This window comes from Lepisosteus oculatus, chromosome 6, assembly GCF_040954835.1.
Source record: "Lepisosteus oculatus isolate fLepOcu1 chromosome 6, fLepOcu1.hap2, whole genome shotgun sequence".
Classification (NCBI taxonomy): domain Eukaryota; kingdom Metazoa; phylum Chordata; class Actinopteri; order Semionotiformes; family Lepisosteidae; genus Lepisosteus; species Lepisosteus oculatus.
The window spans coordinates 33,360,058-33,375,182 of record NC_090701.1 but is presented as its reverse complement, the minus strand read 5'-3'; the positions used below and the strand labels follow the sequence as shown (position 1 = coordinate 33,375,182).

General features: G+C 43.8%; 1 protein-coding gene and 1 long non-coding RNA gene across 2 annotated transcripts; one reads left to right on the top strand and one right to left on the bottom strand.

Annotated features, from left to right (window-relative positions):
- The first annotated feature begins 5,759 nt into the window (after positions 1 to 5,759).
- Positions 5,760 to 7,064, top strand: LOC138239384 (uncharacterized protein F54H12.2-like). The gene is made up of 2 exons (XM_069190838.1): positions 5,760 to 6,347; positions 6,606 to 7,064. Exons 1-2 carry the CDS (start codon positions 5,760 to 5,762, stop codon positions 7,062 to 7,064), a joined length of 1,047 nt encoding a protein of 348 aa, XP_069046939.1.
- A 6,797-nt stretch (positions 7,065 to 13,861) lies between these two features.
- Positions 13,862 to 14,872, bottom strand: LOC138239353 (uncharacterized). The gene is made up of 3 exons (XR_011189809.1): positions 14,727 to 14,872; positions 14,528 to 14,614; positions 13,862 to 14,051 (listed from the first exon to the last, which is right to left on the bottom strand). It is a non-coding gene; the product is annotated as an uncharacterized lncRNA (long non-coding RNA).
- Positions 14,873 to 15,125: the final 253 nt, after the last annotated feature.

Sequence of the window (15,125 nt, the reverse complement as noted above, 5' to 3'; positions counted from 1 at the left end):
AACATCTTCATACTGATTGTAATTGTCATTTCAGGAAAAGACATAATTAAGTGGAAAGGATGGTAGGTAACATGTACAATGTTCTTTAAAACCATTTAATTAAATATAATCAGAGGCCTTTTAGAAAACCAGTTATTTAATAATGTCATGGTAATCTCAGTTAATATGAAAGGAAACAACCAACCACAATTTTCGTATAATATTTACATTTATATACATTACATTATACTGTATATAATCCATATATACTGTATCTACGTAAGTTTGCAACTTCTTCCAAGTGTTAGAGTGTATTTGGTTGTTATTCTTATTTCCATCAATGTAAACCAGAAAAGTAAAAAAATACAACTTCTCTCAATATTTAATCAGGGCCCATTGCTTTCTAAATGGTAGACTGATTACTATAAAAAATGCATCAACCCTGACTTATAGATCTACTTCAAACACTGATTAGTGTTAAATACAATTTTTTTAAATTAATGACATTTAGTCAAAGAACAATTGTTTGAAAAAATAACCTTAAAATGAACACCCTGAAGACGTACAACTAAAATAACAGAAGAGAAGGTAATATAAAATAAGAGAAAATGGGTAATTAATAAGTTGCTGATTAGTCATACAAAGTTAAAAAGGCAAATTATCAGATTTGCTAAATTGACCTTAAATGCTTTAATACAGTAGAAGCCTTACACTGGGGTTAGAGTCTAAAGAACAAAATGCAGCTCTAATTCTGAAGAATTACAAACAATATTTTTTCAAGTCTCTTTGGGGAATGAAAATCATGAGCAATTAAGCAAATATGTTCACTGATGTAATCAAAAACCTGGATGGAATGAAAACAAATGGACCAGATTGCGTACCTGATCTATGAGAATCACAACCAACTAAAGTCAGGGTTATATAACTGAGATAGACTAGATTTTCCCCTCCTTTTAATTTTCTGATTTTAATAATATTCATGAATGGTATTTTAATGAGTTTCATTGTTTATACCATAGTACCTTTGCCAAGTGTATTTAGTTTTTACAATATTTATATTACTTCAAGGACTGAATCATATGAGGGTGATCTTATGCGTTTGCCTGGCAGGTTCATATTAGTTACAGTACACTCAAATAGTGATCATTCAAGATGGTATGAAGAGCCGACAGTCAATTTCCCTCACAACAACATAAATATTAAATGAAAAGTCGCAACATCAACAGAGATCCTTTAAATGCTAAAAGAGAAATACATTAAATTTAATTTAGCATTCCAATCCATTAAATTCTCAAAGTGCTGACTAAAACTATAAAGAACATGTTTTAGCTTCCCAAGAGAAGCAATTGACTAAATAAAAAACTTCTCTCCATTGCCAAAGAATCAGAATAAATCTGTATAAGTCACCTTTTCTAATAACTGATTAACTCACCATTGACATATTTAAAATAATTACTTGGAAGTAGCAACTAACCACCAAATGGATGAAATGGGCCATATCCTCTTATTTGTAACCCTTCTTATATTACTCAGTAAAACAAAGACCAATGGTATGCATTTTGTAAATAGAACAGTTACATTATGTACAGAGAAATAAATTTGTTTTTCAAACTAAATTTGTCAATTTAAATCTACGTCTATGTTAATGAGTGTTTTGATAAACGCTCCTTACACTCTCACAGATACTCACACATTGGACAATATTTACTAATCCGTCCACCTTGCATCTTGTAAATATGAGGCAGTAGCAAATACCTTCTCACACGATGCCGTTTGGCTGGTCACACTCTTCCCGTCTTCGTCTTACCATTCAGCCGACACAGCAATGACCCAGGCTACTACGCCATACAAGTTTCCCCAGCTCTCAATAACCAAACACAATTCTCCAGCCCCCTCCGGGATTGTGGTTAGAACTGAAATGTGATTTAAAAAGACACTATAACATTATATTGATAATTGTATTTCTAACAAATTATATGTAAGAATGGCAAATTAGTGTAAATAAGTTGAACTGTTTCTTAAACAGAAAAACCAAAGGAATCAATAATAGCACATACAATCAAAAATTGATAATTGTCCCATTATGCTGTCTTTAAAAGGAAGAGTGGTATAACAGATGTTTACTTGAAAGACAGTACTTTATTTTAAAGTGTTTACACATATAATAATGTGTTTTGCAATAGTATTCACACAAATTGCCTGGTTTTGTGTATTTACAAAATAATGCATACTATACACATTTTGTAACTTAGTATTTTATTCAAAACCTGATAACTTTACATTGAGAACTTCTAAAGGTAATACAAGTTACAGTAAATAAAACAAACTAAAGAGAAAAAATGAACATGTTGATTGCATGAGGATTCAGACCCATGTACTCATTATTTGGTGGACATATCTTTGGCAGCAATTACAGTACAGCTGCAAGTCTTTTGGGTTAGTCTCTAACTACTTCATACAGTACACAGGTGTTGTGCAAATCTTGCCTATTCTTTAGAGCTGTTTAGGGATTGCTTTTGGACTTTTTCTTGCTAGTTTTCCACTGACTTTCATGAGGATTTATGTCAGGGCTTTCACTACAATATGCCACAAAAATCACTATTGTTCTTAAGCTACCCCAGCGTTTAGATCCATGTTTGGATTATTGACCTTCTGAACAGTGAAGTTTCTGACCCAGTTTTAAGTTTCAAATAGGCTTTCCTCCAAGATTTGCCAGTACTTTGTGCCTTCTAACGTTTCATCAATTTAGACGAACTTCCTAGTCCCTGCTGAGAGTATAAATGGTGCTGACCAAGTGATGAACTGTTGGGTTTGTGTGACAGAGGACCAGCCACGGGCAGTGCTTTAAAGTGTACAGGCATTAAAACAGAAGTAATTGTGAACCTGAACTACCGCTATTTCTTAACCTGCTTAACAGATGGCTAGTCGAGAGGGTGGACACTCGTGGCTCGGCTAGCAGTTTCATATTTCATACACACGCAAACACACCTAAATTTTACTCCACTGTAAGAAATGAGTCACACACGTGATTGTTACTTTCTGTTTGGACTTATCTGTTGTTTAAAGAGCGCTCTTGTCTCTTTCCTCATTGCTATGCTATATGCCTTCCGGATACGGCAGTTTAAGATCCAAACCTGTCCTGTGCTCTCAGGCTGGCTTTATAGTGCTTGCGCTGAAGAGAGCGTGTGCATATTTCCCAATAGTAGTATAAAGCGACACCTTTCGTCAAACTTTTGACAGGTACCACGCCCCCTTTTCCATCCAATGGTCGTCCGTGGTATTTGGTTGTCCCGCCCCCCAGCCATCCAATGGCGTGTTGTTATTTGTGCATGTCCCGCCCCCTCAGGAGCCAATGGTGTGGGTCGGAACCCCCTGCCGGCCGGTCGCCCCGGCGCCTCAGGGTCCCAAAGCCCCCAGCCGGCGCATCCCTGGGTGTGTGCGAGTGTGTATTGGTTTGGAAGGGGAGCATGTCTGCCGCGGGGTTGAGTGCGCTCTATTATAACCCTAGGAAATAGGGCAGTTACGGCGGCGCAGGGGGTCTGTTGCGGGCAGCGAGATCCCGGGGTGTGCGCGGCGCCAGCCGCGGGCGGGTGGTCGAGTGGCTGTCCGGCCAGGCTGCTTATACGCTGCACAAGCCGGCGCGCGTACGTTTTAAGAGAAACAGGACGCTGGTGTCCGAAATGGACTGGCAGTGGCAGGCCGACTTGGTGGACATGAGAGAACACCAAGCGTTCAACGACGGTTTCTGTTACATCTTAATGTGTATAGACATGCTGTCTAAATACGCTTGGGCCGTGCCGCTGAAAACCAAGACTGGTGGGGCCGTGACAGGCGCTTTCCGAAATATACTGCAAGAGGGGCGGACTCCTAAAAAGCTACAAACGGACGAGGGTAAAGAATTTCTTAACAGGACCTTCCAAAATTTTCTCAAACGTGAGAATATTGAACATTTCGTTACGGCCAGCGATGTGAAGGCTAGTGTGGTCGAAAGGTTTAACAGAACTATAAAAACAAAAATGTGGAGGTACCTGACACACAAAAACACCTTTCGTTATATCGACGTCCTTTCAGATCTTATTTACGCTTATAACCATAGTTACCACACGACTATTAAACGAACCCCGGCTTCTGTTACGCCCGACAACTCCCTTGAGGTGTGGAGAACGGTCTATGACGCTCACTTTAAGAGAAAACCGTCAAAGTTTTCATTTAATGTGGGTGATCGCGTGCGGGTGTCCAAAATAAAGGGAGTGTTTGAGAAGGGATATGAACAGACCTTCACAGATGAAATTTTCATTGTCAAAGAGCGGTCCGCGGCTCTGAGACCCTATTACAAACTGCAGGACTACGCAGGCGCTGATATTAAGGGTTCCTTCTATGCCGAAGAGCTACAGAAGATAAACCCGGATGTTGAGAACGTCTACCGCATCCAAACGATTTTAGCAACCAGGGGTCGTGGCAAAAACAAACAGCTTTTGGTAAAGTGGCGTGGCTGGAGCGATAAATTCAATAGTTGGGTGAAGGCTTCTGAGGTCCGAGACATATAGAGGTGGTGAAAAATGAACCCCAATGGTTTCTATGTGACGCTGGCCAGTAATTCATCCTCAAAGATGTTTCCAAAGAACACTAACGCCTGCTTCACAGAGCATCTGGCAAAGGCGATTGACCTGGACGGGGGCTGGGAAGTGGGCCTGGTCGAGCTACACTATCCGAATACACTAAACACTTTTGATGAAGACGAAGTTTTTCTGTTCATCAGCAAGGAGCTCAAGACTATCTGGACCTGTACCTTACCGAGAGGGTACTACGGCAACATCGAACAGCTCTTGCATGAAATGAAACGGGCTGCTGAAAAATCCAAGTTAACGGCTGTAAGTCTTAAATACAACCCCATTAGCCGTTTGGTAAGAATTGTTAGTGATAAACGGTTTGTTATGCAGCTGCGTAATCGCCTAGCGCGGATGTTGGGTTTCAATTCGGGTGTCGCGGGTGTAAAATCACCGCACCCCGTCGATATGACTGGCGGATTTAACACCATGTATATATACACCGATATCATAGAACACCAGTTAGTAGGCGACGTCTACGCACCGCTTTTGCGTTGTGTGCCCTTCAGAGGCGTGGATGGTGAATTCGTCACAGTATTGTACGACAAACCCCATTACGTGCCGGTGAGCATCGACCATTTTAACAACATCACTATTGAAATAAAGACGGATCAAAACGAACACGTGTCATTTGCATTTGGAAAGGTCATCGTCAAGCTGCATTTCAGACCTGTGAAAGCGTCAAACATCTAAAAGGATGACGGTCATCAAGAGCTACGGGGATCCTTCTCTGTATACCCACTACTACAAACAACAGGCTGGTTATGGATTACCAGGATTTTCAGGGCTACCGGTTCAGTACGGCGCTGGTATCGGTGGTATTTTCAGAGCGTTATTTAGAAAAGCCGTGCCTTTTCTGAAACGCGGGTTTGAAATAGCTAAGCCGCACATGGCATCGGCTGCTAAAAACATCGCCAAAGACGTGGTCGGCAACGTTACAAGCGCGGTCATGTCTAAGGTGGGTGCACATCAGCAGGAAGGTTCGGGTCTAGCATACATCCGCAGGGGTGTCGGTAGAAAAAGACAGACGTCATCATCCCACTGTCGGGGGCCGCCGAAACCTGATAAAAGAACGGCTAAGCGCAGACAGGCAACTCATAGAAGCTTCAGGTCGACCAAGAAGAGCGTGACACACCGCAATCAACGCGACACGAAACGAGACATATTTTAAACATGGCATTTGTTCACGGCGGGTCTGCAGAATGCGCCAAGTCGGAGCTGGACATATTTCAATTAGCGCCTACCCAAACAAGCGTCGAGAAAAGTTTTTACATAGAAGTTCCACCCCTCACGGCCCTAACGGAAAACGCACCTCTGGAGTTCTACGTCGCAGGCAACGGTGAAGATTATTTAGATTTAAACAACACGCTGCTCTATCTGACCTGTAAAATAACGGAAGCAGACGGTCGGGACATTGATGCGGCAGCCCGTGTGAGCCTGGTGAACTACCCCATCGCTGCCATCTTCAGCCAGGTTGACATCACCGTAGGAGACCGATTGATCAGCCAGAGCAACAACTGCTATCCTTACAGAGCCTTTATAGAGTCGGTCCTGAACTACAGTGAAGAGACGCTGAAGACGCAGTATTCAACAGGTCTCTTTTACAAAGACACAGCCGGTGAACACGAGTCCACAATTTTGGATGGTCCCAATCAGGGGTTCCGAAAAAGAGCATCATACACGACGCAAAGCCGAAAACTGGAGCTCCTGGGACACATTCACGCCGACCTGTTTTTTCAGGACAAACTACTACTGAATGGCGTAGACCTGAAAATAAAACTCACGCGAAACAGAGATGCTTTCTGCTTAATGAACAACGCCGGAGAACACAAACTGAGCGTACTCTCTGCATCTTTGTTTGTGAAAAGAGTCAGAGTGTCACCCGGGGTCAGACTGGGACACGCCGAAGCACTCCTGACGGCCAACGCTAAATACCCCATAGACCGCGTACAGATGAAAGTCTTCAGCCTGCCTGCCGGGAGCCGTGTGTGTAACCAAGAAAACCTCTTTCTCGGGCAGCTACCCAAAGTGGTCATTTTGGGGTTTGTGGACAACGCGGCATTCAGCGGCAGTTTTACCCAAAACCCCTTCAATTTTAAACACTACAACGTTAACTTTCTGGCTCTCTACGCGGACGGGGAACAAATCCCCACTAAACCGCTTCAACCAGACTTCCAGAATGGACATTGCGTCCGTGAATATTTTAATCTGGTGGAAACAGCCGGGAAGCGTCTGAAAGACAAACCTGTTCTGGTGGACCGCGAGGAGTACGCGCGCGATTACACATTGTTCGCTTTCAACCTCAGCCCCGACGACGAGTGCACAGGACATTATTCACTTATCAAATCGGGTAATCTGAGAGCTGAAATACGCTTCGCGACCCCGCTACCCACAACAGTTAACATGGTTGTGTACGCGCTGTTCGACAACGTGATAGAGCTGGATATGAGACGTCAAGTCATTTACGACTTCAGCTAAAAAGCGCTGGGAGACCACACAACCTGCACATAAAGATGAACACCAAACAGCTGGAAGACATTCTAACCCGAGACCGCTATACCCGAGACAGTTTTCTAGGCGTGTTCCCCAGTGATGCCCTACCGAGCGAGAGACTGGCGCGGCGCCCTCTGAGTTTAATAGTTAATACTCACCCACACGACCGCCCCGGTGAACACTGGCTGGCTATTTACTTACCCGACGACGAGGGCGCAGAATTTTTCGACTCCTACGGATTTTCACCCGAAGCCTTTTTCTTTCCCAAGAACATTAATGATTTCTTAAACAGAAATGCTAACTCCATATTTTACAATAACAGACAATTGCAAGATTCTTTTGCAGTGACCTGCGGTCTACACTGCGTCTTTTTTCTATACCATAGATGTAAAGGTTTATCTTTTAGAAACATTTTAGAACTTTATTCTACGGATGCAATCCAGAATGACCGCATGGTGGAAATGTTTCTGAAAAACCGACGTCGTGTGAGACGGAGACCCCGGTACCCTTTCAACCCCTTTGAAAATACGAATGTTCAATTATGCGGGTGTTTACGACAATTTAAAACATGTCATAAATGTTAATCGGTCGTCTAAAATAAAAATGAAATCGAACCATTTCGACGTCTGTGTGGTTATTATTTAAAAAGAACACAAAACATGGATGAAAATCAACACAATATTTTTATTATACATTCGCTGTTACAGCGCTCAAGCTTTTTTTAATACATGTTACAGACAAACCATTTTTAAACATATTGCGCACGCTTTTTAATATACATTTCAAGTCATTTAACACAAACACACAGACCCAGAGAAAAAAATGTTACAAAGACAGCCATGTGGGTCTAGGTATTAATGATCGTCTCCTTTCAGCGGTTATCTTAGAGACCGGGTCGACCGTCGACAACTCTACCGGTTGTTTTAAAGTTTTGGCCGCCGCGGCACACCCCGGCGGGGCAGCCTTGAGTTTTTCAAGTAGCTCTCGGTTACCAGCGTTGGCTAGCAAGGTGCCCGGCACGTTGATTTCAGCCATAGCCTCCATGAACACATCCCAACCTTTAGGCTTCTTACCTGCTGCGTGAGAGCCCGGACAAGATCAATCATGTGAGAGCCCTCAACGGGTGCCCCCTTGTACACAAATTCCCCCTTTTCATTCCAGGCTATTAGTGGTTCATTGCGGGCCATGGTCTTTAACAATATCTCGGCATTTCTCCGGAACCTCTGAGACACGCTGTCCAAAATATACCCAAAGTCAGCCTCGCTCGATGACGGCGGTTGCGCGAACGTACGTGATAGTTCGGTGGGTGCATTTTCCGGTAGTACAACGGTTAAAGTCCCCTTTTCGGAAGTCTCCTGGCATACTAATGCCAAATACCGTTGCAACACCTGGCTGTACAATTTCACTTTTTCATATTCGGGCAGATGCGAGTTCTGCAGAATGTCACGCATTTCATCATCCAGTCGACGGGCGGTTATTTTTCTTACATCGCTTTCGACCCCAGACCGCTCTCGGAGTCGCTCGAGCTGTTTCTGAGGTACCAGGTACATTTTTTCAGCGTGCTCCATTATCGACGTTGTAGAAGTCCCGTAATCAGTGGTACGGCAATACTCAACAGGGCCCCGATAAAACCACCGGACTGGTTCACCAAGAGTCTCTTTCTTTTAAGAGAAAGACCCTTTCGACTCAAAGTCTTTATAAGCTTACGCTTTCTCTTCAGGGTCCCAAACTGCTTAGCAGATAACGGTATGTTCCCTTTCAAGGTATTCAAGGCGATTTCAGCTATGGCCTGTACAAGATCATTTGTAGCCCCGCAGAGAATAGCTTTCCGCTGTTTGGGGGTGGCTTTTACCAGAAAATTTAAGAGAGTCAGGTTTCTCCGAACGCGTGAAGACATGACGACGCCCCGAACGTGTTTTTTCGACTGAGTCGGTGGTTGTGAGATCACCGACTTTTAGATTTTTTAAACACATAAGCCGTGGGTACATCTGGGGGGAAAAGACCTGTTCGCAAGCGATAGTCATCTGGGGTGTCGGCATTTAAATCCACCAACAAGTAACCGAAAGGTTTTTTAGTAGCGTCATCGAACGCTTCCAAAAAAAATTTGGCTTTACCGGGGTACATCTGCCGGGACAGGGTTGTAATCTGTAGTTTATCTCTAGGGTTTTTAAACAGCACCATGTACTTTGTATTTAACGCGATGGTTCTACTTTTCCGACCTTGACAAAACACATTTTGGACGATATACATGATGCTGAGGTTTCGGTGGTGTACGTATTTGGTAAAAGCTTTTTCTATCTCATTATTTTCACACGCAGACTCCATCAAATCATCCACTATAATCAAATTTACTCTACCCGGCGGCAGTAGCTGGTCGTCGGAAAACGACGTCGGTAGTCCTTCTATAAACTGAATGTATGGAAATTTCACAAGCAACTCGTCGTATAGAGGTTGCCAGCAGCTGTAACACCAGACTATGTTTTCGGGTTTACGAGTCATAACGGTATCACCGCTCTCCAAGAGCTGTTTTATAAAATAACTTTTACCGCAATTCGAGGGTCCGGACAAAATGCACGAAAAAGGGTGTTTTAACCTGACATCCATCGTGTTAATATCCGTAGGGCAACGATGTCAAATTTTCTTGCAGCACCCGCTTGTCGTACACCACCTTCTGGGTTTTCTTTAAGGTCCGGGTCTCAATGCGCCAATCCTTTTTAACACGCACGATCATCGGCTGTTGAATAGAAATGTGTTTAAATTCCCGGCACTCTGCATAAGGGTTAACGCCATAGTCAAAAACCAAGTCCCGCAGACTCTCAAAGTTAACTTTTTCACAATTGTTCACATTGAGCGTAATGCCTTTTACCTTTAAACAGGCTTTCCCTCCAGACAGTTTGTACCCGTACGACTTGGGTCCTGTTGACACAAACTCGGTGATGTGTTGACCAGCATCGATTTCGCTGGTCAACTCACCCAAGTAGTCGCCCAGTTCCGGATTCCACTCACCCTCCCGGCTCACAAAGATAACGGAATCTGTGTCATGGTAGAGACAACGGCCTTGCAAAGCATTTAGCAGATTGTATAACTCCAAGCGGGCATAGGCGGTTGTAAAGCTAGCGATGAAAATGTTAGTGTTTGAATGGCCCGTATAGTGGTGTTTAGTGTGTTTCCACGTAACACAGGCTGTGTTTTCATCGATAAACTCGCAGGCTGACACCTCATGATATGGCGTAAATAAGTACCGGAACAATTCATCGGGGTTTCTCACAATGGTGGTCTGTGGTAAATTGTCTCTTTGCCCATACTTCCCCCACAAACTGTTCAAGGCAATTTTTGAAAGCTGTCTTTTGGCCGGATTCTTTTTAATGTTGCCGGGGTCCAGCCGGACGCCCTCTTTTTCATAATATTCGCCGATATATCTTTGTTGTTTCGCGACATCTGTACACCACTCTGGAAACCCCGAAGCTTCCTGCTTCCCTTTCAGATGCAGTTTGATGTAGTCGGTAAAAAGATCGTGTGAGGCCTTTTCGAAATGCCAAATTTCGTAAATTTTACACACTCTATACCCCAGGTCTACGGCCTTCTGTAATTCGGGGGTGCACCAGACACCAGTCAAGGCGCGATCTTCATCACTGTGCTCACAGGGGGTGGTCTGTTTTGTTTCAGCACACGTACGACACAGCGTGAAAAACAGTTTTTTGTCAATTTTGGTTGGTAGAACTGGAAAGTACAAACGTCTGGGTGGGTAAACTTTCACCTTCGCTAAACCGAAATACCGTTTTAAATCTCCAAAGTTGTTATATATTATTCGGGGGTGGCCCAGTGGGTATTTTTTAGTTTTGTTCACAAACGGATACAGACTGGTGAAATCATAGTAATGAATTTTTTCACCGGGCTGCGCTGTGTAATGCAAACAAATCGCATTTGTTCTCCCCCCAAAAAGCGACTCGCGAGGTTGCAGAGGCTCTGGTAATTGTGCGGCTGTTAGAAATTTACCCAAGTCTCCATTTTCAACAAGCATGTCTCTGAACTCGTGCTCCCACAAAACACGCACGTTAAAACCTCTCATTTTGAGAAAATTAATTTTCACCACCGTCTTTCTGTACAACCAACCAAAAGTAGTGTTCGTCAGCTGATTAAAATCGTTTTCACAATAACAAACGCTACAACCGTGAAAAAAGCAACCGTTGAACTCAAAGGCTGTCGGCACGCCGTCAATTACAGCATACCCATCCAGAAAATATGGGCCAACCTTGAACTCACCGGCCGTGGTTAACGCATGTTGGATTTTAACGCGCTCTGTGTGTTCGATGTACATAAGCCATTGAATGCTGGGTGTAGAAAATCATTTTTGCTGGCGGTGGTAATTGTCATGGGGTAGCAACGCAATCGTCTCTTCCTGTAAAAACATAAGTCTGAACATGGCCATGCAGACACTAGCGATGGTCACAAACTGAAAGGGGTCGATGCACACAACGCAGGCGGCCCCTGACTCAGTCACGCGTGTCTGTCTGGTCATATTCATGACCTCGTCCCGAAACCTGACACAGCCTTCTCTTAGAATTGCCACATCCAACTGGCAGTAACGTTTCAACTCTCTCTGTAAGTTAAACACACTTCCCCGGCATTCTTCATACCAAACCAAAAACTCGGCTTTCTCGCACGGCAGCATGTAGTTAACGCCGTAAAGTTCAGGCGGCGGCATCGGTCCGACATAATTTTGGTTTTCTGCAGTGTTCATCAAGTGTGGAAAATGACCCTTACACCCGGGGAACCCCATGGCGGCCGGCAGTTTGCTTAATTTCATAGGCAGAAAGTTTAAAGAATCGATAAATCGGATGTTCAGAGCTTTTACGGTCATACACATTATCTTACCACCCTGATTAATTAGTTCAACGTCCATCTTTTCAGCTAACAACTGCCTGATCACTAGGTAATTGTCATATCCCTTGCCATTGTGCGATATGAACGTATGGTTTTTGAAACGTCTATCGATAAATTTACACACAAAATCCTTTAGACAAGTTTCACCATAAAATTCCCAGCTGCGTTTATTGTCAATATGAAGGGCGTGGACGTAATTTGGTATGTGGATCCCCGTTTCCTGCATGCATTCAAAGTCGAAAAAAATGTACTTGTTTGAAATTTTGTGGTTGTCCAAAGGCGGTATGTAGCACAAATGTGTGTCCGGGGTGTCGATCACGTTGTTACAACGCGAGCACAGTTTCTCTTTACATTTGTGACTTGCGAGGTTATAAACCCCACATTTCTCACAAAAGACCCTGCGCTCACACTTACTCACACCCGTCGCCGCATTCCGCAAGTGTCTCGCCAAACACTGTGAGCTACGACAAAAGACCTTACAGGCCGGGCAATTCTGAATTTCAACATCAATTTCGCAACACTGGGGATCTAAACAGGTTTTACAAGCTTTAACACAGGCGTGTGCGTTCTTGTGGCTATACGCGGCGTGGCAGTTAGTGCAAAAATACGCCGCCCCCACAAAAGCTTTAATATTTAAAACCCCATAAAAATGCTCTTCATGCAGTAGAACAAAAAGTATTTTAGAATTTGGCGGTGTGGGCCCCGTTGTAAAATATTTCCAATCACCCTGGTCGTGGTACAAAATTTTAATAACCACCTTTAAATGTTTTTCAAAAGCGGTAATGTCTGACAAACTAATTTTCCGATTCTCTGGAAAACCCAACTCTTTGTGCATTCGTTTAGCACCCTGTAACATTTCCCCATCGGTACAACCCTCATTCAACAAACCGTACACACTCCCGGCGAAACACAGATTACCGCCCGTGTAATGTAAGTCGATAAGGTGTGCTTTTTTCTGCGCAATTACCCGGCTGTACAGAACGGATTTAAATCTTCGGCGGGCACCCCCCTGCATATTCCTAACTATCGTCACCACTAAGCGGAGGGTGTCATCGGTGAGAACCTCTGTGTGGCTCTGTAAGAGGTCCGAGATGTGGCTTAAAAAATCGGCCGCATTTAGTTCTCCGGGGTGTCTCCTGCGTGAGAACAAGGGTTTGTTAAAACCACCCGCTGTCAAACGCAGCTGTACAAAATCATTCGCCCCGATGTTTGGAGAAAGTTCGTCCAATATTCTCTGGACTGCACCATGCACAGCGTCTATAGCCTGTACATACGAGGTTATTCTGTCGAGATTAACAAAACGAAATTCTTCATGGTGCTCTGTTGCTCTAAAATTATTATAAGCCCTGTTATAACGGCGTATACACTCCAGGAAAACCATGGGGTCTCTATTCACCCCGGCACCGCCACCAACCTGATTCAGATCGTTCAGTACAACCGGTTCTGGGTTACCACCATCCTGTTCTGCCACAACAACCTCGGGCCTTAAGTTATTTTCTACCACTGCATTTTCATTGCGTGGCTCGGGCGACCCTTGGGAAATCTGATGCCTCGCTCTGAATCTTTGACGACGCAACAAACATGCTTTTGCCAGTTTAATTCTTTTATTTATGTACAAAAGCTTGCGGTTGGAAAGCGGTTGGTCTTTTAAGCACTTTTTAGACCGCATGTTTAGTCATTTATCACCGGGGATTTCCACCGATGAAGCATGAAATAGCATCAACAGGTTCTGAAATCCAGAGGTTAGATCGGCATCCTCTTTAGAAATTATATCTAAGATGTTAGCAGTGAAAACCTGGATCGGTTTTGGAAACAAGGTCTGTACACCGGGTAAAACCGCTCTTAGACGCTCTAAAACTCGTTTTTTGGTCACCTCACTACTGCGCATCGTTGTTAGTATCTGTGTAATACCGCGCACGGAGTCTAGCACATCACCCAACACCAAGTCTTTAGGCGCGTTATTATTTCGCTCCGCAGGCTTGACACGTCTGGCTTTGGTCGACGTCTTAACAGTCGTCTCGGATGCAGTCACCACCTTGGGTTCCGACGTTTCCACCGCATTTGTTTCACCGCGCGTCGATACAGATGCTGTGTGAAAAAATAAGACTTTTTATTACCACGCCAATGCTCCACATCTCAAAATCTGAAAACAACACTGTGATAAAAATAAAAGACTTTTCAACACAACAATCAATGAAATCTAAACTGTCAAAGTCAGAAAACTACGATAACTATGATAAAAACGCCACGCATATGCTGCCCCCTTACACAAAGGGCTGTGGGTGAATGGAGCAAGTTACCCGGCCATGTTGTTACACCGGTTTCCTTGACGTCGGTGGTGGCGCTACTGGGTCAAGCGGCGTGCTAACGGCATGTAGACCCACGCACACACCAGTCGCTTTTAACTTTAAAAGCTAGGCAGTTTTAAAATAAGGTTTTTTAACACCCCCAAACAGAAAACTCCGCGAAGTAGGATCTTTCAGCGAATTAACAGCCTAACAAAAGAAGTAACATTTACCGTAAGTGGATCATAACACATCTTGACCACGCTTAATTATATTAACCTTTGCCGGTTGGTTTCAGTCGTTTTGAGCTCGATGCCCCAGTTAACTTGTTGGCGCGCCGCAGTTTATTTTTTGAAGGTCCGGGGTCTGCACGGCGTGGGAAAATACCATTAGTGAAAAATATAGAAAAACGGTATGTATTTTTATTATAGACACGTTTAAATGACCAGGCTATAAGAATGTTTTATATAATACCAACCTCTTCTCTCAGGCGCTCTGATAATATCCCCCGCACCGTCTGGTATGATGTGAACATCGGCCTGTGTCACCACAAGGTTTTGGGTTGGTAATGCAAACCCCAAACGGGGTTTTTTAAATGTGTGGCGACTTGTCCCTTCGCCCGCATCTGTGGAATAGACACATGCGCGTTTTGGTGCGGCGTATATACCCCATGTGTCTTTAGGACTCACATGGTCGTAAAGCGTTATTCAAAACATTGTCGTAATTACTCACCGGTGTTGTGCTGCATCGTAACTGGTCTTTTTACACCCGTGGTTTTCGGTGCTATTGGAAATGAATGGATACACACAGTCACGACCACATTACGGCACCAATCGCGGGTAATTCCATTATATTCATTCAATATTGCCTAGTATAC

Coding starts and splice junctions, on each gene's coding strand:
- LOC138239384 (XM_069190838.1), top strand. CDS start 5,760: ATGGCATTTGTTCACGGCGGGTCTGCAGAATGCGCCAAGTCGGAGCTG. Junction 6,348..6,605: donor ACAAACTACTACTGAATGGC/GTAGACCTGAAA, acceptor TTTCTCGGGCAG/CTACCCAAAGTGGTCATTTT.